Genomic DNA, 17155 nt, shown 5'->3' with positions numbered 1-17155 from the left:
TCTCGTTACTGGAAATACTAATCTAGTGCTAGACTTTGGCTATGGCTTTACTCACCAATCTCCTGTCCAAGACTTGAGTATTTGATGGATCCTGCTGATGACACCACAGCACATTTCCCCAGGCTTTTGATTTCCTCCTGTAGAGTCTTTATGGGCAAGTATTGGCTCCAGGAGGAGGCATTTTGGGGAAGGTCAGCTCTCACAAGGGTACTCATATTCACCTTATTTTTTATTGCACACAGCAGTTCTTGTGGTGTGCATAACTGACCAGGTTTTCCTTGAAATTTGACCTTGTATTTGTTCATTGATTGGTACGACTTCTTCACCACCTGCAGTCTAGGTAGTATGTCTTTTGATGACATGTGCTCATTCCATACTCCATACCTATTGTATCGTCCCCATCTTGATTGGACTAGTTGCTTTTGACGGGACTTAGCTAAATGTTCTGCTTCTGCTCTGACGATAGTTATTTTCCTTTCAATCTCTTTTTTCCTTTCAATCTCTTCGCTTAAATTATTCTTTTCATCCTGGGTCAGCTCCACCTCAGATTTACTCGCAAGGAACTGCCTAGCATGCACTTTCTTTGTTGTACAGCTGTCCAGAAATTTGGATTTACCATAGAAGTCCAAGAAAAAGAAGCCAAAAGTGCAAAGTATGACGAACATGACAGTGAACTTACTAATGTAGCGGGCCATGATATTAGGAAGGATCTTGTATTTATAAACCTAAGGAGAGAAGGGAGTCTATTAGTGCAATATAACCTCAGTACATTCATATTAAATGAAATTCTTTAGCTTATATGGTGGAAAAGACAAGAAATAATACTAATAACTAATGGAAAGGCAATGGTAGGCCCAATTCAATATTTCAGATAATCTAAAATAACAATCAGGAAAAATAAAGCGAAAAATAAATCTGTTTTAAAAGAACCTAAAATCAACATGAACCATTTTATTTTAGATTGCCTTGCCTCTGAAAGTGAACGGCCAGGATTCGGCCTTATTGCAGCAGAATTCGAATTCGGCCGAATCCTTCTGCCAGGCCGAACCGAAATCCTAATTTGCATGGGGAGGGAAATTGCATGACTTTTTGTCACAAAACAAGGAAGTAAGAGATGTTTTCCCCTTCCCACCCCTAATTTGCATATGCAAATTAGAATTCAGATTCTGTTGGTATTCGGCTGAATCTTTTGCGAAGGCTTAGGGGGTTCGGTCTTATCCAAAACAGAGGATTCAGTGCATCCCTACTTTCAGGGGACAAGGAAAAAATGATGTAAAACCCAGGAAAATGTAAAATTTGGGAAATGTGTTAAAGTAACTTTTTCTTCAAGTACTGAAAGGATATAAGCACAGGAGTCCAATTTACTTTGAGATACAATATTTACTGTGTTAATAACAAGGGTTAAACATTGCAGCATTAATATTACACTATGGGGGACATGTGCACAACCTAAAGCAATAAGTGATTGGTGCAGGACTGTATAAGGGGCAGACTAATTGGAATTGACCATTTACAGGCAGAACCATGGCAAAATATACATCTGGTTAGTATTTTAAAACCTCTTTATTTCACAAATAATAAAATACTTAGAGGAAAAAAAGTAGTTTTTCGGCACATCAAGACAAAATTTTGATGTAAAATCCAGGAAAATATTACTTAAAATAAGGGAACTGCACCCATTGAAATGCATTATACATTGGTGGGACCACAAATAAAAAATGTAAAATGCGGGAAAAGCTAAAATCAGGGAACCTAAAATCAGGGTTTCACTGTATTTACTGTCATTTGCAAGGCTGCAAAGACTGAAAAGCAAATGGGACAGGTTCTATTATTCTATTATCATTTAGGGGGCCTATTTACTATGGGTCGAAGTGAATTTTCGAATTCATAAACTTCAAATTTCAAAGTAATTTTTGGGTACTTTGACCCTCGAATAGGCCAAAATTCAATTCGACTTGAAAAAACTTTGAATATTCGACCATTCGAAAATCGAAGTACTGTCTCTTTAAAAAAACTTCGACTTCGACACTTCGCCACCTTAAACCTGCCAAATTGCTATGTTAGCCTATGGGGACCTCCTAGAACCCATAGCCAGTATGTTTTTAGAAGTCGAATTTTTTTTTTTTTGAAAATCGTTCGACCGATAGATTAAATCGTTCCAATCGTTCGGTTCGAACGATTTCTGTGATCGATCAAACAATTTGAATTCACTCCAAAAAAAAAGCTTTGACTATAGAATTCCTACAATTCGATGGACGAATTTCGAAGTTTTACCACTTCGAAATCCGACCCTTAATAAATGTGCCCCTTAATGTTTCATTAATGAGCTTCGCATGGGAGTAGGATCTGGAAGGAGTGGGCCAAGGGATATGAGGTTATTTCCAGAGGAAATGAAACTTCAATAGTGTTGTTTTCCCTAGAATTGTGCAGAGAACACAACATTTTTACTATATTATCACAGCAAGAAGTTCATAAACAAGCAAGTGGGTAGTGAACTTGATTTCACAAATGAATTATCATTCCATCTTTTAGTATTTCTATAATGTCACTTTCAAACGATAAACAGGTACATTGACAAAGCTGGGGGCATTCCCTGTCCCAGAGCGTGGAATTGTTATCACACAGAATATGGACAGTTTTATCAGGAACCAGTTACCCTGTCTGTATGTTTTTCGAGTATGGGAGGAAACCCAGTCAAAGATTAGAAGAAAATACAAACTGTCTTGTTTGAAACCAGGTCTGTAAGGAAACAATGCTGTGCCACTGTGCAGCGCTTGTAGGTGTGTGTTGTCGGATTTTCAAATAAATGAATATTTCATCATAAGAATATTTGGGTTCAATAATAACATATAATTGTTATTATTGTATATAATATAACCTTATATTATTTTATGTATACATGATTTATACATGTTTGATCTATCAGGTAGTAATGAGGAATAAATGTTTTATTTTGTTTTATACAAATTAATGTTGGATGGGAAGATACATGAAATTCATTTTCTAAAAAGGATAACTTAGCTGACCCAGGTGTTTCACAATTTTAAGCTTAAGCAAATTTCAAAGGTTGTAGAATTCTTGGTGTCTGCTTGAGTATAAGATGGGAACATCTTAAAGAATAGAGCCTATATGTTTGTTAGGGTAATAATTAATCAAAGACCAGACCAATTTTGAATGGCTAGTGTGTTCACAAGTATATTGTATGTACCAAAGCTATTAAGGAATCATAAAGTATTGTTCCAGTCTGTAGCAATGTTAACATTAGTGTTTAACACCAGACTAAGGAGGTCAAAGGCTATTATGTATTTTTTAGATATTTTTAGGCCACGATGTTTGAGGCAATAGTGCCATCTACAGGTAGTGTAGGACATCACGTCCAGGGGTCAATAATTGACATTTTACTAAATATTTAGATTAGATGGCGATAGTTTAACTTTTGGAGACTACCCTTCAATTCCAGTTGGTTAGTTGATTAATCCCAGGGGTTGAGTTTTAGACAGAAATGAGGGATAAATTAGGAGACAATTAGGAGGATAGAAAAAGGAAACTAAAGAAAACTAAAAAAAAGAACTAAAGAAAGGAACTAAGAACAGGAGAGGAACTAAGAACTGGAAAAGAGGACTTAGAAAAGGAAAGGACTGGAAAACAGAATTTTAAACTACAAACCAAATTAAAGAAAAGGATCAGATGTCTTAAAGCTCCAGGAAGAGAGATCAGGGTGACATCACAGGCCAGTGAGAACTTACAACTGGTAAATATAAATTTCAGTTATATTTAATACCAATTAAGTTATCTGCTTGGATATTTGTTATTCCTATATATTGTATAGTTATACCCTAAACATCAACTTTCCCAGCGTTGCAAACTGGGAATCATCTGTTTAATTTGGGTTAATTTTCATTTTTATTAATATATATATATATATATTATAGGATGCACAGTGTGTATTGAATAAACACGTTTGATTGAAGAAAACGGTGTGCTGGTCCATTCTATGCATGTATAAAGACTTTGACCGAGCACCCGGCCTGGAGAAAAAAGTGGACAGAGTGCAGGTGTTTGTACTATAATATATATATATTATGATGTCCAAGCTAGTGACTTAATGGGAAAGTAAAAGATTGAGGGTAGAATTCCTTAAACAGACCAGATCAGTCACATATTCCTCCTTTGATTCCAAATTAGATAATATCTTATAATACACAAAAGCCATGAATATCTGAGTTCTGATGTCATCAGTTATAAACGGTGAGTTCTGATGTCATTTCTGTCACATGACTCACTGAAATTTGTGTATTATAATAAATAAAGTACCCCCAGTTGTAAAATATGAGGATATTAGAAGTTACCTCGGAGTTCAATGACCTTCGGCCTCGTGTTTTTATATGGTCATGAAACTCCTCAGTAACTTATATCCTTATATTTTACAAGAGGGGGTACTTTATTCGCTATATAATCTACAGTCTGGTCATTTCCCTATGGGACCAGACTGTAAATTATTTCCTTATAAACGGCGCGTTCTGATGTCATAAAGCGCCGATTATAACAGAGGTCCCTGGCCGTTGAATTTGATGCAGCGTATCTGAATTTGACGCCGGTGCACCCGAATTGGACACTGGTGCACCTGATTCGGACACCGGCGACCAGAATTGGACACTGACCCCTCCGACATTTCACACAAAATGTAGATTATAATGCATAATGTACCCCCTACTGAAATTTATAAAGATATTAGAAGTCACCTCGGAGTTATGTGACCTGTATATATGGTCACATAACTCGTCGGTGACATAATATCTTTATAAATTACAGTAGGGGGTACATTATCCACTATATATATAACTGTAGCCTATATTGCCTGCAAAAGCTGCCTCTATCTGTACTGACAGACAGGATGTGATGAACACTGTAAACCAACAGAAGCAAATAAACAGATATCAGAAGAAATAGTTTTCTAGTACAGGTATGGGATCCATTATCCAGAAAGCTCAGAGTTACGGAAAGGCCGTCTCCCATAGACTCAATTTTGTCCAAATGTTTAAAAAATTATTTCCTTTCTCTCTGTAATAATAAAACAGTGGCTTGTACATGATCCCAACTAAGATATAATCAGGTCTGGACTGGGAGTCAAAATAGGCCCTGCCATTCCAAGTACACAGAGGCCCAAACAGCCCCTAACCAGCCCACTGTATGGTAACTTCCATGGAACCATACAACAGCCTCTCTGGCATTTGCCAGAACCCACAGATTGCCAGTCTGGGTCTGGATATAATTAACTCTTATTGGAAGCAAAACAAGTCTATTGGGTTTATTACTTAGGGGCCCATTCATTAAGTTCGAGTGAAGGAATAGAAGAAAAATTACTTTGAATTTCGAAGTGTTTTTTGGCTATTTCGACCATCGAATGGGCTACTTCGACCTTCGACTACGACTTTGAATCGAATGATTCGAATTAAAAATCATTCGACTATTCGACCATTCGATAGTCGAAGTACTGTCTCTTTAAGAAAAAACTTCGACCCCCTAGTTCGCCACCTAAAAGCTTCCGAAGTCAATGTTAGCCTATGGGGAAGGTCCCCATAGGCTTGGCTATCTTTTTTTTGGTTGAAGGATAATCCTTCGATCGAACGATTATTCCTTCGATCGTTTGCGCAAAATCCTTCGACTTCGATATTCGAAGTCGAAGGATTTTAATTCCCCAGTTGAATATCGAGGGTTAATTAACCCTCGATATTCGACCCTTAATACATCTGCCCCTAAAGGTATGAAGATCCAAATTACAGAAAGATCCATTATTCAGAGCGACCCAGGTCCTGAGCATTCTGGATAAGAGACCCCATACCTATAGTAAATGTGAGACATTGAAAACTTACCTAAAGCAAGGTTATAAGTAGGTGACATTGTCTTTATTTTTAGGGAATATGGGAACAGCACCAAATACCTGGGAAATACAGTTAAGATACTGTCATGGGAAAAATAAATTTTTTAAAAATGAATCAGTTAATAGTGCTGCTCCAGCAGAATTCTGCACTGAAATCCATTTCTCAAAAGAGCAAACAGATTTTTTTATATTCAATTTTGAAATTTGACATGGGGCTAGACATATTGTCAATTTCCCATCAACATGAAAACACTATGACCCATTGCAAAATTCTACAACTACCTAACAAGGATCCATAGACAGGCCCAGATTTGTAGCAAGGCCACAGAGGCCCAGGTCTAGGGTGGCACAAATTATGGGACGGCCCAGGATAATACCGGCCTCTGGGTGTCCTGGCTAAAAAATTCTGCCCTGTCCATAGAATCAACCTTCAACCAGAACCATTCGTGTAAAAACAGAACCGAGGGCCTTGCAAACACAGCACCCTGCATGTATACAAAAAGAAAGTGTGGCTTATGTACCAAATGGGTAACAAAGAAAACGGCGTAATATATCACATTTTTTTCTAACAGCATTTTACAGCAATTCCATCGGAGAATTCCCAGGGCAAAAAGTGCAAAGTAATCCTATTAAAATAGCAGCAGGAGCACTCAGCAAGTGAGCACACAATGAATCTGCATAAAGATAAAGAACTGCTTCTCCCATACACACACAAGCAGTGTTTATGCACAAATCTCTACCCATTTCACTCAGCACAGTAAACACAGAACTAGTGGTGAGGCAGGAAATACATTGTCTTTTGTTTAACTCTTCTGTGCTGAAAAAAATGGACTTCCATTATTCTTTAACTTCCCAAGTTAGTTTCTGTACTCTTCACTGTTATTTCCTTGACGTTTACCATGTGCAAAACTATTTTTTTTTGTCCATTATATTTGCATACCATGAACATTTTCTCTGCCGCTTTTCAAAACAATAATAGAATAGAATTTTGGCAACCTGGAAAAAGTTCAAACAAATTCAATTTAGGGCCCCCAAACATTAGTAAATTAGCTCATTCTACCAAAATACTGTACATTGAAATTACTCATTAGAGGCGTGGTTCATGTTTACTGTTATAAAATGGCTAATTCTAAGTTACTTTTCAATTGTCCTTCATTTTTTTTCTATTTTATAGATTTTCAATTAATTGTCTTCTTCTGACTCTTTCCAGCTTTTAAAGGGGGTCACTGACCCCATTTAAAAACAAATACTCTGTAAGGCTACAAATTGATTGGTATTGCTTTTAATTACTCATTTTTCTATTCAGACCCTCTGCTATTCATATTCTAGTCTCTAATTCAAGTCAATGGATAGTTGCTAGGGTCATTTGAACCCTAGCAACCATATTGCTGACAATGCAAACTCGATGGCTGCTGAATAAAAAGCTAAATAACTAAAAAAAACACAAATAATAAAAAAATGAAAACCAACTGCAAATTGTCTCAGAATATCACTCCCTCTCAAATGTGAACAACCCCTTTAATTAGGACTTTACTTCCCCCTACACTCCTAGGCCCCCCTGCAAGGTCTGCTTCCTCTGTAGTTCCGCCCCTCACTGAAAAAATTTTAGCAATTAGATTGAATTTTTTCCCCTTTAGAGGGTGGCAGTTTTTTTCCTTTGCCCGAAAAAAAATAGGTCAAATTTAGTGATGGGCAAATTTGGGGCGTTTCGCCGAAAAATTCTCGAATTTCCAGCAAGATTCACGAAACGGCAAACAATTTGCAAAACAGCACTGGCGTCTCGTTTTTGACGCTGGCGTCCGTTTTTTTGGACGTCCGTTTTTTTGGATGATTTGCACTGGCATCCAAAAAAACGGACGCTGGTGTCCATTTTTTTTTGACGCCGGAGAATTTTTGCTGGCGAATTTTCACGGCGGTTTCGGGAATTAGCCGCGAATTTGCACCTGACGAATAAATTTGCCCATCACTAGTTAAATTAAAAGTGTTTTCATAACTAGGACAAACAACACCGGAGGAAAAATCTGATTGCCTTTGACAAAGCTCGCTGAGCGAGCGAAACGCGCGTCAGGCGCCTCTTACCATTTTTAGCTCAATTAGGCAGGGAGTTAATTTGCTGCAGTTTAAGTAACTTCTTTTGTAACATACCTCACCGCTGACCACACAGCACCGCTGGGGGTGCGTCAAGGGTTGGGGGCTGAATCATACCATAGTGGCTAACATTGAAATCAAGTAACGCCGATAATGGAATCTCTATAGACAGGTTCTTGAGCTTTACATTTCCTGTCGCATGAGGGTGTTTTCGGAAATCGTTTTGGGCTGATACATATGATGCCCACGGTTCGCTTCGATTTGATTAACAAGCGCATCCTATATCATTTTGCACTCACTAGTGGATTAACCCTTTGGGGAATTGAGTGCTACCACTATGGCCTTTTGCCATAATTCACAGAACTTAATGTAGTTAATCCCCATGATGATGCTTCTTATATGATCCTATCAGTTCTGAATACGATCAATCGCTAAGCATCTGGGCAGACTACTTAATTCAGCAAACAATCTGCTCCTCATTTTTTGTAATTTTAATCACTTTTGATTTTCCACCCTTGGGTCATTTTAATACATACCAATAAAGGTTAAGTTTTACCTTTCTTGTTCATGGGATTTATGGAATAATAAATGGGGTGGTGCAATTTTTGGGGTCATTCTTTACTCTCCACTGAATATTTAAAAATAACATTAGAAAGCACATTCTATTCTAATTTGAACAGAAAACAGTTGATGTTTAGTTAATCTTCCCCATGTGAGTAGACACACAACAAGTGGGAATGCAGGTAGAGAGGCAATATGTACATATAAATAGAAGCTGCAAATGTAGACATAATCTTAGAGCTTTGAAGGTACTAACTCAGGCTGATCAGATTCAAATCAATGGAGCAGGGGCATGGGGCAGATCTGCTTCTCTCAGCCTGCAAAAATATGCAGGCTGACAACAGCGGGAGACAACAGCCTGTATACCCATAGCCTCAGCTAGCTCACTTCAAGCTTTGATCTCCAATACATAGTACAAAGGAGAGACCCAAAACACCGGCTTCTGTTTACATATAAAAAGGTCACAGTTTGCTTCAGAGGAGAAAACTGCAACTTTAGAAAATTCTTTCCAGCAATTCAAATAAAGTAGCCTCTGCCCCAAAAAATAAGCATATTAGAAGTCACATGGGATCTTCACAATGTTTCAAAATGCACTTGACCGCTGCCTTGCGCTCTTATATGGTCCCAGACCTGCATGATTGCAATCTTCAGCGTCCCCAGAGAACACTCCATATTACCTTCAACCTTACCTTCTGTGTAAAGCACAAATCTTCCTTTCTCTTTCCCTCTGGTAACTGATGTGTAACGCCACCCTCCGGCAGTGCCCGTGTGCTCCTCAGTGTTTGTTCCTATTGACATTTCAGTGTGGAGTGAGAGGAGGATCTGACTGAGAAACAGAAAGGGTGAAAGACTTATTAATGAGATGAGGGGAGAGGTAGGTGACTGCTGTAGTTAGGGACTGGGAAATTCCCAGACAGCTTGAAAACTACAGTTGGACACAGAGCTAATTTGAATGTTTTATAATTTCTGGTACAGAAACATAACTAGTGTCCTGAAGGCCCCAGAGTGAACTTGAACTGGGTTCCCCCTTGTACTGCCCCCCATATTGTCTTTCAATGAATCTCCTGGCAGTGTTGCTACTGCACCGACATCTTCCCCACAGACCCTGGCGCAGACACAACCCCTGACCCCTAGTAGTTATCCCACTGATCTGACATTATTATAATAAGTATAATAAGTATGAATAATGCAAGATGTAAGTCAGTTAAAGGAGTTGTTCACCTTTAAATTAACTTTTAGTACAATGTAGAGAGTGGTATTCTGAGACAAACTGAACTCATTTTCATTTTTTATATGTGTTTTTTTAATTATTTAGCTTTATATTCAGCAACACTCTACTTTGCAATTTTGCTTGGGTCCAAATTTCCCTAGCAACCCTGCATTGATTTAAATAGACTGGAATATGAATAGGAGAGGCCTGATTAGAAAGATAAGTAATAAAAAGTAGCAATACAATATATCTGTAGCCTTACAGAGCACTTGTTTTTTACATGGGGTCAGTGACCCCCATGTAAAAACTGGAAAGAGTCAGAAGAAGGGATTAAATCATTTTAAAAACCTATTAAAAAGAAAAAAATAAGGCCAGTTGAAAAGTTGCTTAGAATTAGTCATTCTATAACATACTAAAAGTTAACTTAAAGCTGAACTATCCCTTTAAGTCCAACTTTTTCCTTATTCAAAAACCTTCACACCTTCAGCAGTGGAAAGAGGCTTGATTGGGGTCATTAGGTTTTAAGTGTAAGTTTACATAGAGATCAAGGAAAACTAGTTGAATGTATGGACTTTGTTTAAGCAGTCAAACGTTTCAGTTCACATAGCGCGTATTTATTTTGGAACTGCAAACTTTCCTAGAGATCTAATAGGTCAATCTAGTGTCAAACTGGGGTTCCTGGGACCAACTATACAACCTGACCTCTAGGACCAACCCTCTGTCCATTGCTCACCCAATAAGCACCCTTAACCTGTGGCCTGATTCAGTGCTGGGTCAATCTTCCCAACTGGTTTCAAAATGTATAGCCCCCCGACACTGTTTTTTTTTTTAGGTTGGTTCTGTTTATTACGTGTAAAAATACAAAGCATTCGACAACAATCTACAAAAAAGTTCATCCACCTATTAAACATGCCTAAATTTGTGCTGCAACATGCTATATCTTTAACCTACCTTAAAAGTGGTCAAACAATTCAAAATTTGCATAAAGGTGGCCATACACGGGCCGATAAAAGCTGCCGACAGACCGAGTCGGCAGCTTATTGGCCCGTGTATGGGGCCCTCCGACGGGCTTCCCCGATTGATATCTGGCGGAAAGTCGGCCAGATATCGAACAGACGGGACTAAAAATCCCGTCGCATCGCGGCCGCATCTGTTTGTTGATGCAGTCCTGCGATCCGACCGCCCGTTACCCATCATTACTCAAGGTGGGCATATCGGGGAGAGATCCGCTCGTTTGGTGTCATCGCCAAACGAGTGGATCTCTCCGTGTATGGCCACCTTAAGGCACCTCAGTTTCAGCCAACCATCCTATTTCCTAACCAACAGGTTCTGTCCGACCCACACACCTTTTTACATGATAATGTCCCTTTTCTGTATATGGATAGGAAATCTGCAGTTAGTCTGTAGCTCAAATGAATGGTATTTGAGCTATTTGAATATGTGACCATTTGGCTCATAGGGCTGATCACAGGCCAGCTGGTTCAGCCATTAATCTGGTTTAACAGCAATATTGTCATGAATCATAATTTACAACATTTCCAGTTTATAAACTGCTCATGCTGATTTAATCTCAGCCCACCCTAGATACACCCCAAACCCCGCCCTTAATATACTCCAAGCCCCTCATCCTTTACGATAAGTTCTGCCCTTTTCAGCTGCTAATGAGGACTTTCCAGACTAATGGCCGTGTTGTCCAACATTAAAGATAAATATCACCAATGATGTTGCCTACTGCAACCAATCTCATCTTTGTTTTTGCTTGCTAACTTGTAGGTGACTGTTTATATCTAGTTGCTGATTGGCTGCTATGGGCCACACCACCACTGATATTTATCTCCAATAATATATAATAAAGACTCTGAATTTGGGTCACGTATAAACACATCAAACCCTAAATTCTCAGGGCAGTAACATCTCCCAGACAGACCTGACCTCAGGCCATGCTTTATCATATATTTCTGATGCTTTATTCTCAATGTATTGCACACTGCTGCAGTATAAACAAGATAACAATAATCCTTTGTTTATTTAACCAAAACTACATTGCCATATTGTTAAGGCAACATCAATACACACAATTCCTGCTCTGTGTAAAATGACTGTTACATTAAATTTTACATTGATCTGTTTTTCTGCTTTGTGTCAACAAGGCCTTATACAACTGACCTCTGGCAAGTGACCTACATACCCAGACTCACATTAATACAGTATATGTCTGTTTAGCAGCGGCATTGCTAGAAGTCACTGGGACCCATTGTGAAATCATTTTAGTTCCCCCTAAATTGAATATGAATAAGACATTTTTCATAGGCAAATTTTGAAACGGCTTATTAGTTTGTGCCCCCAGTGGGACCCCTTTACCTTCTGGGCCCCTCAACAGATGCAACATCTGCTCCCTTTATAGTTATACAGGTATCCATTATCCGGAAACCCGTTATCCAGAAAGTTCTGAATTACCGAATGGCTGTCCCCCATAGACTCCATTTTAACTAAATAGTCCAAATTTTAAAAATGATTTACTTTTTCTCTTTAATGATAAAACAGTACCTTGTACTTTATCCCAACTAAGATATAATGAATCCTTATTGTAATGAAAAATAAGCCTTTTGGGTTTCTTTACATGATTTTACATGATTTTTTAGTAGACTTAAATTATGAAGAACCAAATAACAGAAAGATCTATTATCCGGAAAACCTCAGTTCCCACGTATTCTGGATAACAGGTCCCATACCTGTACTCCTACTGTTTGGAACAGAATTCCTCAAAGTACAACTTTTTAGTTTCTGAATTACAACCCCAATTAAAATGTAACTTCTAGGCAAAAGCTGGACAGCCAACAGCAATTAATGGAGGACACTCCCTTTACACGAATTTAACAAAAGGTGCAAGAGTCAAGGCTCTTACCCAAAAAGAGTCAAAAAAATAATGCAAACCACAAAATGTTACACTGCACACATTATTATATTAATACAGACGCTTAAGGCATGCAATAAGTGGTTTAATAAAGATGGACAGCTCCAATTAATCATTTAGGAGAGAAATTCTCTGTATGGCTGGTTGTGACTATTGAGGCAATATAACGAGAAATGAGGGGTAATTTTAAGACTGCAACTGCAGTGAGCAAAGTGTAATTTTGAGTTCAGATCTAGGTTTCCCCTGCCCCAATAGGTGCAACTGCATTCGATTCAGAACAGGCAGCAGGAGAACCCTTTAAGCAAGCACATTTAATTTATTACATCTTTTGTATAATTGATAGAAGGGACATTTGCATGACCTTAACTTTGGCAGTGGATGTAAATGAGCCCTATGTAAAGGCATTGTGGGAATTGTAGCCTTGCCTAGAGTAGAGCTGGCTGCTGCAACATTCCATCTAGTGATGTGCGGGCCGACCCGATACCTGCAGGACCCGATACCTGCAGGACCCGTGGGTCGGGCGGGTTCGGGCCGACTTTGCACACTTCTTCGCGGGTGGTGGCGGGTAGAGCTCTTCTTTTGCTCTCCCCGCCTCTGCCACCGTCAATTGCGGCTTTCGACTTCCGGGTTCGTCTTTTAAAGACGCGGCGGCGCCTGCTCGCCCTGCCCCTTTTGTGGCTGGTCGGTGCGGGTAAATAAAAGCAACCCGGCAGTGCGGATGCAAGCGGGCCAAGGGAGGGCTGGTTAGGGTGGGGTGCGAGTCGGGGGAAATCCCGACCCACAAATCACTAATTCTATCCATTACTGTGATGGTGTAGATACACTAATTTCTCAGTTATTTTATTACAAAATAAATTAACTGTATCGAATCATAGATTAACAAACTCTGGCTAATTTGGGTGAGAGTAAGTTGAATGCATAATGGCTGTTCAGGATAGCCCTAGATTTATAGCAGGCTGAGGGCTATACAATCATTTTTTTTATAAATCTATAATCATATTATAAGATTAAAAGGCCCAGTTAAAAAAAATACGGTACAATTTGGGGTGAGTGCTTATTAAGTGCTGTGCATACCTAATTTACTTTTTCTCTGTAATAATAAAACATAGCCCTGTATTTGATCCCAACTAACTATATATAAGCGATGAGCGAAATTTTTTGCCAAGTTTCGCTGCGTAAATGATACCCGTAGACTCTAATGGGTGAAAAAAATTGTCGGCATTTTGCGAATTTTCGGAGTAGCAAAACATGTCAAATTCGCCCATCACTAGATATAATTCATCTTTATTGAAGGCAAAACAATCCTAATGGGTTTAATTAATGTTTAAAAGATATTTTAGTAGACCTAAAGTATGGAGATCCAAATTACGGAAGTATCCCTTATCCTGAAAACACCAGGTCCTGAACATTCTGGATAACAAGTCTATTACCTGTATTCCTATTCATCCGTCATCTTGGTATGGGCTACTGGGGCCCAGCCTGTAAGCAGGTTATGTCTTGCATGCAATTATTTGCTGGTATTGGAACTATAACAGGGAGTCATGTAACCACAATAGGGCTCATTTATGACTGCAGTGTGCAAAGTGCAATTTTGGATACAATAAGCCATGTTTTTTTACTGACAATGCAGCAGATTTTCTTTACACTATAATTGTGACTGCTTGCAATTGCATGTCATACGTTAAAATTATACAATTGTGTGTGTAACTTTTTACAAATTGAGGTCAAATTTGTTGGCAACATTTCTGGCTACAGGTCAAAGCATACGATATGTAGCCTTGTGCCTTTACATATACTATCCCAGTATACTCCAGCTTCCCATTCACATCAAAGCAACTCAGCATGGAAAACCTTAATCGCTTATTGTGATAAATCAGTAGGTAGCTGCCGTTATGCTTTAATTAAAATTTGCAACCCTCTGTGATCCCTTAATTACTCTGCCTCCCATATAGCCTAAACAACAGAAAAATAGATTGAAAATTGGAGCCATGCCTGTTTAAAAATATTTAGTTCATAGGTGACAGAGGCACAACAGGATTTAAATATGAAATAAAACACAGTATTAAAGGGTACCTTTCATCCAGACATAAAAAGCTGTATAATAAAAGTCCTTTTCAAATTAAACACGAAATCCAAATTCTTTTTTTTATTACAGTATTCATAGCTGTTGTAAACGCAATTAAAAATCTTAGCTCAACTATTGCCTGCCCCTGCTCTATGCCTTAGGCATAGAGGTGGGGCAGACAATTACTTTCACTTTCCATTCAGCACTTCCTAGATGTCACTGCTCTCCCCATAGATAGATGATTCATTCTATGTCCCTATTTATTGTGAAATGCTGCATAAAATGCATATTAAATATCCCTATTTATATCTAGAGATTTATATATGTTACTTGTAAACCGAATAGTAACAGCAGGAAACAACCAGCGGGTCCATCAAGTCTCCCCAAAACAAACTGTATTTGTGTTTTCTGTCTAAGTCCTCAAAATAGATGTATTCGTCTGTTATTCATATGAACAATTTGCAACAGTTGTTGCCACCATCTGTAATGGAAGTAATTGCATATTTTTAGCACTCTTTCTGAAAATAAGTGCTTCCTTATATTTCCCCTCACTTCAGGTTCATAGTGTGTCCACGCATCCCTGCCATTGTCCACTTTATGAAAATACTTCCTTCCTGAACTTTGTTTATTTCCTTGATCTATGTGGACAGTTCTGTCTCCTCTTTCCTTCACTTCTTTCTTCCAAGTTGCTCATGTTGGAGATTTGAAGCAGCATTATTTGGGTCAAGGCCCCCCACCAAAGAAAAAAACTTGAATATATTCATGATTGTGTTTTTAGATATTGTGAGAAAATATTGCTCTTATTTACTAATGCTGATGTTAGTGAAAAGCCCCATCTAGTTTTGGTCTCCATCACTCAAACAGGACATTATTGTATTAGAGAGGGTGCAGAGAAGGGTAACTAAGCTGGTAAAAGGTATGGAAAATCTTAGCTATGAGGAAAGACTGGCCAAACTGGGGATGTTCACACTGGAGAAGAGGCGCTTAAGGGGAGATATGATAACTATGTATAAATATATAAGGGGATCATATAATAATCTCTCTAATGATTTATTTACCAGTAGGTCTTTCCAGCTGACACGAGGTCACCCATTCTGATTAGAAGAAAAGAGGTTTGGTCTAAATATTTGGAAAGGGTGAGAGCTGTGAAGATGTGGAATTCTCTCCCTGAATCAGTTGTACAGGCTGATACATTAGATAGCTTTAAAAAATGGTTGGTTGGCTTTTTAGCAAGTGAGGGTCGGGAATACAGGGTTATGGGAGATAGCTCATAGTATAAGTTGATCCAGGGACTAGTCCGATTGCCATTTTGGAGTCAGAATGGAATTTTTTCCCCCTCTGAGGCAAATTGGAGAGGCTTCAGTGAGTTTTTTTGCCTTCCTCTGGATCAACTAGCAGGTAGGCAGGTTATGTATAGGTTAAAGGGTTCAACTAGCAGTTGTCTTTTTTCAACCTAACCGGTTATGTTACTACTGTATGTAATGGATTGTGCCATAAGCAGCTGTAATGTACAGGATAACCAATGCACAATGTCCAGAAACACTAATGCTTGCGCCAGTAGAATGGCAGGTTTGTTAGATGTATGTGTATGAACAGCCATGTGCCACCCATTACATTTTGGGAACAGCTAATTGCTGTCAGGCAAAAATATTTGCATCTCAAGAGGCTTTTTGTGCATCTGCCCCATTTAGTTAATTACCTTTGTCTTGGTATATCTATTATTCAAATCCTTGTCAACTTATCCAATTTCCATAACAGCCTGTTATTAACCTGCATGTTTAAAAAACTGATCAAGCTCCTGTGACAAAATCTGTAATAAGGAGGGCACAAAAATGTTCTTTTGCATACTGCACTTTTGGAAAATATATGTGGGTGCAAAGGTGCACACAGTGTTCCTTATAGGGCATGTCAACCAAAAAATATTTACTTACCTAATAAAAGAAAATATAATTCTAAGCAACTTTGCAATATACATGTGTTATACATTTTCTATAATGTTTAAGTAATTTGTATTGCTATTGAAAGTAATCTGTCCCTTTCTATGCTCTGTGCTGATGGCTCAGACTGTTGTTACAATGTAAGACAAGGAAATTGATTAACAGACCTGACTTTGTTCATTTTTAATTTGCAACATTGTTTAAAAAGTAACAACCAGGACTTCAGCAAATGCTGTTTTCAATAGAAATTGTTTTTACAAATAACTTTAAAAACGCAGAACATTTTTAATAAATTCATATTGGAATCAGAATTATGCTTTCTTTTATTTGGGTACATTTTTATTTTGGGGTTGACTTGCTCTTTGAGTTGGCTCTGGCACCTATAAACATTTAGCACACCATAGTATATAGGAAAATTATTTTATATATTGTTTTTATATATAGTGCATGCAATAATACATATATATCTATAAATAATAGAATATATTAGGGACATCAT

At 38.2% G+C, this 17155-nt stretch overlaps 1 protein-coding gene across 2 annotated transcripts in view; it reads right to left on the bottom strand.

The window, feature by feature from the left end:
• The window catches only part of st6gal1.S (ST6 beta-galactosamide alpha-2,6-sialyltranferase 1 S homeolog), a 33911-nt gene that overhangs the window by 7204 nt on the left and 9552 nt on the right, over window positions 1–17155 (bottom strand). Inside the window, exons 2-3 of one of the 2 annotated variants that reach the window (XM_018265857.2) lie at window positions 9220–9356; window positions 56–725 (exon numbers count right to left, since the gene is read on the bottom strand). In XM_018265857.2, the coding sequence (XP_018121346.1) occupies window positions 56–695 (640 nt within the window). In that variant the 5' untranslated portion in view covers window positions 696–725; window positions 9220–9356. The remainder of the gene's footprint in view (window positions 1–55; window positions 726–9219; window positions 9357–17155) is intronic. The other variant, XM_041564992.1, reaches the window with a different exon arrangement.

This window comes from Xenopus laevis, chromosome 5S, assembly GCF_017654675.1.
Source record: "Xenopus laevis strain J_2021 chromosome 5S, Xenopus_laevis_v10.1, whole genome shotgun sequence".
NCBI classification, from domain to species: domain Eukaryota; kingdom Metazoa; phylum Chordata; class Amphibia; order Anura; family Pipidae; genus Xenopus; species Xenopus laevis.
Note: the sequence above shows the minus strand (reverse complement) of the source record. Positions and strands in the feature narration are given on the sequence as shown.